Source organism: Perognathus longimembris, chromosome 11 (assembly GCF_023159225.1).
Source record: "Perognathus longimembris pacificus isolate PPM17 chromosome 11, ASM2315922v1, whole genome shotgun sequence".
Classification (NCBI taxonomy): Eukaryota; Metazoa; Chordata; class Mammalia; order Rodentia; family Heteromyidae; genus Perognathus; species Perognathus longimembris.
Window position 1 is genome coordinate 56,541,170 of NC_063171.1, and position 9,927 is coordinate 56,551,096.

Below are 9,927 nucleotides of genomic sequence, written 5' to 3' on the forward strand. Positions count from 1 at the left end.
AATTGCGCTGCGATGAACATTGTTGTGCTGGTGGCTTTACTGTGATTTTGTTTGTGGCCTTTGGATAGATACCCAAAAGTGGGGCTGCTGGGTCATAGGGGAGTTCTATATTTAGCCTTCTGAGGAATCTCCATACTGCTTGCCAGAGTGGCTGAACCACTTTACATTCCCACCAACAATGAGGTAGGGTTCCCTTTTGGCCACATCCCCTCCAACAATTGTTATTGTTAGTTTTCTTGATATATGACATTCTTACTGGGGTGAGATGGAATCTCAGTGTTTTGATTTGCATTTCTTTTATGGCCAGTGATGTAGAGCACTTTTTCATATGTCTCTTGTCCATTCTCATTTCCTTATCAGAGAAGTCTCTTTGTAAGTCTTTAGCCCACTTGTTGAGGGGGCTATTGGTTCTTTGCGGTTTTGTTTTGGAGGAAGGTAATTTTTTTAGTTCTGCATATATTTTAGATATGAGGCCTTTGTCCGTTGAATGGCCGGTAAAGATCTCCTCCCAGTCTGTGGGCTTTCTGTTTATCTCGCGAGCTATGTCCTTTGCCATCAGAAGCTCTGCAGTTTGATGCAGTCCCATTTTTCCAACCTTTCTTTGATTTGTAGCCTTTCTGGGTCTTTGTTAAGGAAGTTCCGTCCTGCGCCAAGAGAAACAACTCTTGATGGATGGTCACAAGAAACTCAAAGATGAGTGTATATGGTGACTGTATACTTTTTTTTCTTTTCACTACCAGAGCTTGAACTCTTACTCAAGGCTGGCACCAAAGCCATATCTCCACTTCTGACCTTTTGCTGGTTAACTGGAAATAAGAGACTCTCAGATCTCATCCTCCTGAGTAGCTAAGATTATAAATTTGAGCCACCTCTGCCCTGGCTAAGTCTTACTGGGAATTTCTGTGTTCCCAGTGCAGTTCACCATGGAGTCTGATTCCTTTCTGTCCAGAGATATATAACAGGACTGCTCTTTGCTCACTTCTAAAGTGATTTGCTTTCATCTGTAAACTGGACAGCCATTGAAACTCCTTTCTTCATTCTGCTTCCTTGCTTGGCCAAGCTGGACAAGACCCTCACTCTCGCTTCTGGAGCCTTTCCCGCTCACATTCTACAGAAAAGCTCTTTAATGTTGGGAAAGGGCCCTGGACACTCACTCGTCTAACAAACTCCATTTTGTGTCCGCTTTGGCCAATTTTAATATATATTTTTTCTCCTCCCCCACAGTCACCTTGGAACTTCCAGAAGGACAGGATTAGTGGGTAAACATCTTGTGACAACATCTCGTGAAACTGTCCTCTTCCCAAGAAACGTCTTCGCATGGCTGGACACTAGCAAAATATCCTGAGATCATGACCGATAAGAGCTCACCTTTGGCCCTGACTACGTAATTGCACACACCTCGAGCCTCTGCCCCCAAACTTCTGATTCACACTTCAGATTTATGTCAAATCTTCAAAGAGAGCAATCACCAGTGCTCATCTGTCGAGTAGGCATGGAGGGAGGGATGGCAGACCCAGACCCATTTGGAGCCCCAGGAACTGAGCTTTTTCACCCCAAACTCCAGTTTTAGCGTCTTAAGGTTCATAGTAGCTTTAGACTAGGCCTCTGTCATACTTCCTTTCAATCCTCATTCAACTCTATATTCAAGGCCAACCCTATCATCTGACTTCTATTTCCTGTTAAAGATGGATTTGGGTGAATATGGTACCTCACCCTCTTCCTTCACCATCTTTGTCAGTCTTTTTCCCTTCTCTTGTAATTTGGGTCACTTCTGTCTTTTGAACTCAGAGACATGTGCTCGCTTGGCTTTACTTCCTCGGTTTTGCTTGCCTGGCTGGTACTCTACTGCTCGAACCACATCTCCAGTCCAGCTTTGTGCTGGTTGTTTTGGAGATGGAGTCTAGCAAACTTTTCTTCCCAAGCTGGCTTCAAATGGTGTTCCTCTAGATCTCAGCCTCCTGAGTTTCTAGGGTTTCTAGGCATGAGACACTGGCACCTAGCCATACTTCTTATACATTTATCATAAAGGCTATCCTTATTACCACCTCAACAAAAGAACAAAGAGTAAACGAGTTTACATGTTAAAGGCTAAGTTGTTCATCACAAAGTCATTTTTGGTAGAGTTGGAAGCAACCTAGATGCTCATTCCAAATGGAACAGACAAACATAACATAGGAATACATGTGATGGAAAACTGTGTAGTTATTGGGACAAAAGAAAACACACACACACTCACACAACCTTTGAGTACATTTAGCAAACTAAGAATGGGTTCCTAAGAAGCAGAAAGAGGGAAATAAGAAATGGCAACCAAAAAAAAAAATAAGAGCATTGATCATAGCTGATAATCTCTTACAAACTGCACTAAATTCTGTGCCTGAGGTCCAGAGAGAATCCCATGATCACAGCTACATGACTCCTTGCTCTGCATCATCTCTAAAATATTGTGAAATGGAAGAAAAACTCAACCAAGTATAGGAAATGAACTTGTTCAAGGTATACATATTATATGCTAGATTTCATAGGTATTTAGGCATTTATTGGTAGATAGGTACAGGTCTTGTATAACACGGATTCCCAAATGGAAACTTAGGACTAGGAATATGGTCTAGTGATAAAAGTACTTGCCTCGTATACATGAAGCCCTGGGTTCGATTCCTCAGCACCACATATATAGAAAAAGCTGGAAATGGTGCTGTGGCTCAAGTGGCAGAGTGCTAGCCTTGAGCAAAAAGAATCCAGGGACAGTGCTCAGGCCCTGATTCCAAGCCCCAGGACTAGCAAAAAAAAACAAATAAACCAAATGGAAACTTAAAGGTAGGTAGTTATTTCAGCGAGCTCAGCAAATCCAGAAATGCCTAATCTTAAGCAGGGAGATAACAGAGTAAATTATTAATAATTCCATATTCCAGGATCACTATGTCCATCAGCAAATTTTGCCCAAGGATTTATTGCAATAAATGATGAGGCTTAGGTAGAGAGTTGATAAACTGATATTTTTCTTTCTAGAATGGTACAGAAAAGCATCTTTCCTCCATCTTCTTATGGGAAGGCATGTTAAATGAGTTTTGCCTTGTCTCTATCCTGCTTCAGCTTTTCAATCTGCAGAGAAAGCTTCTGTAACTCCAGGGCCACTTTGGAGTCCCCGGGGTTTGGAAGACACTGGAAGAGCTTCCTGCCTGCCAGGACTAAATCACGATCTTCAGGGATGTCCTGAAATGAACAAACAAATAAACAAACAAGTCAGGAGTGGTGATTTCAGAAAGCTTGCAAACCCACAGAGGGCTGCGCTTCTTTCAAGACCTCTCCTAACAGGAGGAAGACCGGAAGGTGAGCAATAAGCCCAGTCAGGGTAGGAAACCCATTCCTTTGAAGTCTAGCTAAATGTTCCCCTGACAGCTGACGCCATGCACACGCTGAGGTGAGGGTATCCGATCAAGGAAAGAGGGATCCTAAGCTCAGGGGAACCCCAAAAACAAGTGGCATTTATTCTGCTGACCAATGAGAAATAAGAGTAAATATACCAGATATTAGAGGAAATACTGAGCTCCAGGACCAGATCTGCTAATATGATCCTACAGTATAGCCAACCTACTCTGCTAAAACACAGAGCCATTAGCTTTCCACCATCAGAGACACATTACACACAGTGCCTTGGGGGGTACAGACTAGTCCCTGCAAACCCATACGAGTGAACCCTAACAGACAATCCTTTAGGACAGGGAGCACTGTTCCTGTTTTATAAAACAGATCATCTGTAATGTGTTTTCAGCTGTCATGTGAGACAATATTCACCGTGTCTCATTCACCTGTTTACACTTGGGCACAGCAGGGCTCCAAGATTTATTCTCTGAGCAGGAGATTTTCTGTGATCCGATCATCCGATAGCCAGGGTCACACAGGACAGTAATGGTTTCAGGGTTGATATACTGATCCTTCTCCACAGACAGCTTTCCATTGAGTATCTTTGGTTTTGCACACAGAGCTATAACCAGAACAGGTCTCATGTTAGCTTAGAGAAAACTCCTTCTGATACTGATGATCAACAAAGGGGACAGCAATACTGCTGGCATCTATTGTTTCTTTCTCACTACAGCTGTCACTACACCATGATCACTATGACCACCTTGCCAATATCGCCACTAGCTGGGCGTGTGCTACACATGTGTGCTCTGCATGCTGCAGAGCCATTGCTAGGTGCTAAGCATGTCACACACATTATTTCATGCATCCTTAGCAACCCTGTGGGGGTGGTACTACGGTCACAGTCATGCTCTAGAAAGCTCAGGTCTGTGGTAAAACGAGAGCAGTGATGGTAACATAGCACACCCTAGGGTGATGTAAATAACAGCCAGGTGTCTGAAGGCAAGGTTAAATCTCTCTTGAAAGATTCCAGTTGACATCAGAAGCCAGAGATGCTATTTCTTGGACATTTGGACTTAATTCATCACCAAACTCCCTTGGGCTTGAGCGTAAGTCTATGGCAAGTCTGCTCTGGTTGGGGGTGCCACTGGGATCTGGGCCATTTCCAAGCACCTCTGCAGTGGTCACCCGCCTTGCAGTCATTTGCAGCATGGGTTACCTTTACACTGAGGCGCTGAAGATGACCAGTATGAGAACCTGCAGGACACCATGGCTGCTCCGACGAGCACATAGCCTTCCTTGCATTCATACTGCACCACGGTGCTGATGGACAGGAGTCCACTAACATCCTTGTAGTGTCCATGTGCGATCTGGGGCGGGGAATTGCAACCTGGTTAGGCAAAGAGAGATGTTATTTTTCCTGATGTTTCAACAATATAAATTCACCGGGTCTTCACCATTATAACACGATTCCTGCGATAAGGAACACACTAGGAAAAGATTCATTTTCCAGTTCTGAAAGAGATTCCAGTTCTTGATCAGATGGCCTGTGGCGAGTCAGCCCATCATGGGAGGAGAGCATGATGGAACGAAATGGATCCTCTCCTGGCCAGAAAGTGCAATGCCAGCGGGGCATGCCACCTCCCTTACAGCTTGTTCTCCCAAAGGCTGCAGACTCCACTTGACCCTACTTCTGATGGGCGATGAGATCATCACCCAATAGCACCCTCCAGAGGACTGAGCCTTTAATGCAGGGCCCACGAAGGACAGTTCAACATCAAACTATAGCAACGGGGCTTAGGGAAGACTTTTATTTCCCCCATTACTTCATTGCTCGTGAACTAACATTCACAGAATGGAGGTGTCAGAAGACTGGGGCATAAGTGGGCACACACGTGAATTTGGAGAAGGCAGAATTGACTCCTCCCTGTGTATGCAACTATTCGTTGATGACTTCAATATTTTAAAAATGTGTATAAGGACATCTATATCTCTAGCTAGCTAGCTAGCTATGGTTAAAAGGACATGAATCGAGCTAAGAGGCTACCAGGAAGAGGACGGGGGCAGGGAGGGGGCGCTGGGATTAGAGAAAGAAAGGGGAATAAATAGCTGTACAACAAATCCCAAGCAAGATATATGAGAAGAGCCCAGAGAAACTCTGAAGAAAGGATGATGAAAGGCAAATGGGCTCTGTAGGTGAGCGGGGACTAGCAAGAAGAGGATGACACTGGGATGAGAATCAAGAAGATTGAAAAGTCCTGAAACAGATCACTTGCAACTATGAAAATGGAAAAAAAGAAAAAAGAAAGAAAGAAACCTGGTGGGTACGCTTTTTCTTAGAGGGAAATAGACTGGAATACAGAGTTAAGTTGTTACAAAGAAATCCTTCCCCCCCAACTTCCCATATGGTTGATAGGGAAATATGGATACTGGATCTAACTGATGCCATCTTGGCATCTTGGTGGATGAGGGACTTTCCAAAAACTCTTACCCTCACCCTCAAGTGAAGGGCATGCCAGAATTCCTAGAGGCAGGGGCGGGGACACGGGCAATAGGTTATGGACCTGCCAGACCTGTTCCGTGAACTCTCTTGAGTTCCTTGTGACTCTGTCCCCTGACCATGACCCTATTTAGGACCCAGCACCTCAGACACCATTTGCCTTGTGTCTCGTGACTCCCTCAGGTCACCAAGGTGTCTCAGTCCAGCTCTCCATTAGAGTTGATTTGGTTTGTTGAGACTGTTTTTCTGCTCTTTCTTTATTCTGCTACCCTCCTGGCTCAGTTTTCTAACAGTGTTAAGTGTATTTGAGGCTGCAAGTTTTTTGGAGACCTGTCTCCACTCGCAATCATTGGTTTTCTAATAAGGACTCTCAATTCAACCTCTCAAAATGTAGCTTCTCTATATCTTGCGATTGAGTTCCTGTATAACAATATAAGCCAACTTTTTTTTAAGCTGAAAAAATGTACGTGTAGCGGCTGGTTATTAAATACCAGGCAATGCCTTAAGCTTTGACAAATATAAATTCATGCAATCCCTCAGTAACCCCATTTTGCAAATGTGAAAAGAGAAGCATAGGGAGGTTGAACAGCATACATAAGGTCACACAGCTAGTGAAGAGCCCAAATTAATTTTCCCTTACACAACCCACAAATTGTCTCTACTAAGAGCGCATGCTACCTGAAGGACCATAAGATGTATATATCAGCATCGGCAGCGAGGAATCTTAAAGAAACATTTGTGTTGGTTCTACAAATGCACAAGGCTGTGTACCCCCAGAATCCTGAAGCCCCCACCCACTTCCTAGCCCAAGACTTCCCTGTACTTTAGAATCTTCTAGAGAAAATTCTTCATGAGGAAATTTTGCTTAAATACATGAATAATAAAAATGATCAAACTGCAAAAAAAAACCAAACCCTTAGATTTAGATAACATTTTATGACTTAACAGAGAACTTTGATTATGCATACTACAATGCATTTAAATTTTACTTAACTTTCTCTGGATCTCTTTGAACAATACCTATTTCACATTTACTTTGCAAATACTAAAAACTAACAATATTAGTAAAAAAAAAAATATGGCAGAGGCTAACACCTGTTAAGATGAAAGGGATTTTAATCATTTCTGCATGCAAATCTATAAGAAAACAAAGCATTATACTTTATTCTTCCCTGTTCATCAGAGTAGATATGCAGGTATGAAACCCAACCCTGTTCTTTAATAATCATACTCATATACCTAAAAGTATTTAAACCTTAAAAAAAAACATGGTAGTTAAACCTATCCATTACTGAAATGGAAGTTAATAAAGTGTTTGTTATACCACTGATAAAATAAGTAGCTCATTGATGGTTAATAAGTAAATGACAGTAATAAAATGGTATATTATACCTCTTACAAATTAGTATACGTGACTACAGATGGATTCTCACTTTACAATTCCTCATGTGGATCCAATGCACTTGCCATCCAGCAGTCTGTTCTACCTTCTCTGCCTTGACTGTTGCCCATTCTCAGCATTCTGGGTGCCCTGGCACTGGAAACTGCCCTACTCACCCAGGAGGTTGGCGGGGCCCGGGAGCAAGAACAGAACTCCCAGGAGGCACAGGGTGGAGGAGTTGCTCCCTGGCATCAGCCTCATGGCGAGCGATGACGGTACACCAGCAAGAAGCTCAGAAGGCGTGGATCCCACCTGAAATATGGGGAGGAAGGAGAGAGAATTTGCAGTGGGGGGTCTCCCAGAATCCGATGTGAAGCAGTCCGTGGCAGCAGAACCCAGTGGGCAATCAGATCAGGAGTGAACTCTTAATCAGGAAGCACTCAGGGGAACAGAGCAGAACTGTGGTTTCCAGAATTCATCCCGTGAAAGGACACTTGGCAATCCCACTTCAGCACCAAACCCTGATGTCGGGAGTGAACACCTCGTGGAGGTCTAGGGGTGTTGGCAATGTCACCCTCATCTTTTCACTGCAAGAGTGAGACGTCAAAGAAACAGAAGCAATGCATTTGTTTCTGACAAAAAAAAAGTGAGGGGTGGGTGGGGAAGAGGGGAGGTTCAACATGGGACACCCTGAAAGCAAATCTTGAGTAGAGTAAAGCTGAGTCGGAGGCTCTCTTGAAATCTGGATATTACAATGAAAGAGAAAGTCCTCTGGAGAAGGACTTCCTGCTCAGAAAAGCTCTGAATTTTACAAAGATGATATAAAAAAAACAAACAAAGCAAAATAAAACGAAATAAGTAAGCCTGGAGCTGGTGGCTCACACCTGTCATCCTAGTTACTCAGGAGGCTGAGATCTGAGGATCATAGTTTAAAGCCAGTCCGGGCAGGAAAGTCTGTGAGATTTATTTCCAGTGAACCACCAGGAAATCAGAAGTGGTGCAGTGGCTCAAAATGGTGGAATGCTAGCTTTGAGCACAAGAGTTCAGGGATGGTACCCAAGCCCTGAGTTCAAGTTCTACGACCAACAACATAAAAAGATGTGAAAGGTTAAATTTACAGAGATCTTCAAACCTAGTGGGGTATGTATCATGAATAGCAGGCTGACTTTACAAAATTGCTCAGACAATACAACCATGCGGTGGCGCCACTGTCATCTATTGAGAGAGGAAGCCGTGGTACTCAAAGTTCTGGAATGTTCAGGTCAGAGTGCATGGGGAGTGAGTAGAATTGGGGCCCAACGAAGAGGAAGAATCTGTAAGACTAAGAATATCTGCTTGGCGTCCATTCAGACAAAAGGTCCATCCAGCCCTGTGGTATGTCACTGACACAAGCAATTGGAGCCAAGTGGTCAAAGTTCATCATTGTTAGATTTCATGGGAAGTGATACTGAAAGACATGCTGATGTTTACTAAAAGAAGATGAATCTGAGGAAGTTACCTGCAAATGACCTTCCCACCAAGATCAGCTGCAAAGAAGATCATAGGAGTTCAAAATACAAAGTGCTTAGCTGCCAGAAACAGCCAAGAAGCTTATGCTGTACTCAACCTTCCAGGACAGAAAAGAAGCAAATAAATTCAGCGTGAACACATTGAGCTTTATAAAGCAAATCTAAGACAGCCGCTGAATACTGAGAACAAATAATTTGAAACTTAGCTACAGTACTGTTTTGAATTACTCCTTCAAAAACAGTGCTTTCTCCCTCCAAGTCATCATCAAAGGAAAAAAAAGTTCAGAGCCACTGAATGAATGAGTAACAACATTGATACAACCTATTCGTTCTGTTACATATGGCTGACTGAGGGAATTTTTTGCTCTATTAGAGTGAAAAAAATCACAAATAGGTAGATTCCTAAGTGTTAGCAGCCCTATGATCCTAGAATGCCAAAGGCCAAGTGTTCAAACCTCAAAAACAAAACTCTAGGTTGTGAGGACTAGAGACTTGTGGCTCTAAGCTTTCAAGCGGGAGGCTTATGGCTCAGCCTGTGTCCCTGAACCTCTCGGATACCAAGATGCCTGGATGCTGACCGTGAGCTCTGGATGTGTGGAATTTTTCCAGTGACCCTGACTCACGGTTTCAGCTCTCAATCTCTTCTCGTCTGGAGTCTTCTCTTTTCACTTCCTTTTATCTCTTTAGTACTTCCTTAGTTTTTCATAGTCTTGACAAGCTCTGTTCTCAGTAACTCCCTGGGTCTCTTCAGCCACCAACTAGCTTCGTTCGGAGGGAAGAGATGATAGTCTCAGGGATCCCAGTAGCTTGTACAGCCTCAGGAGTTACCCCCTGCTGCTTTTTGCATCTTCTGCCAGGTGCCTTTGGAAGCCCAGACTTTCCTCTACTCTTAGGTACCTGCTCAGCCCACCACTCTACTACTTGGGATAAAGACTACAACTAGACAGCCAAAGACCACTCAGGAGAAGCATGTATTGGCCTAATGCAAACGTTAACACTGGGAGCTGTGGAGAGGAAATTAAGTATGCAGGAGAAGCCTTTTGGACTAATGCAATGAGAGAAATAGCTTTCTTCTATAGCTAAAACAGGGCACAGCTTGCATTGTGATTCCACTCACCACAGCCTTGCGTCTATGCCTGTCTTCCATTTCCACTACTCACAACACCCCCTCAGAT

The 9,927-nt window shown here is 43.6% G+C and overlaps 1 protein-coding gene across 1 annotated transcript; it reads right to left on the reverse strand.

The window, feature by feature from the left end:
• Positions 1-2,805: 2,805 nt before the first annotated feature.
• On the reverse strand, positions 2,806-7,821 carry LOC125359318 (apolipoprotein R-like). Its single transcript, XM_048356997.1, has 4 exons — positions 7,421-7,821; positions 4,583-4,753; positions 3,810-3,985; positions 2,806-3,213 (listed from the first exon to the last, which is right to left on the reverse strand). Exons 1-4 carry the CDS (start codon positions 7,503-7,505, stop codon positions 3,058-3,060), a joined length of 588 nt encoding a protein of 195 aa, XP_048212954.1. The 5' UTR covers positions 7,506-7,821; the 3' UTR covers positions 2,806-3,057.
• Between the last annotated feature and the right edge of the window lie 2,106 nt (positions 7,822-9,927).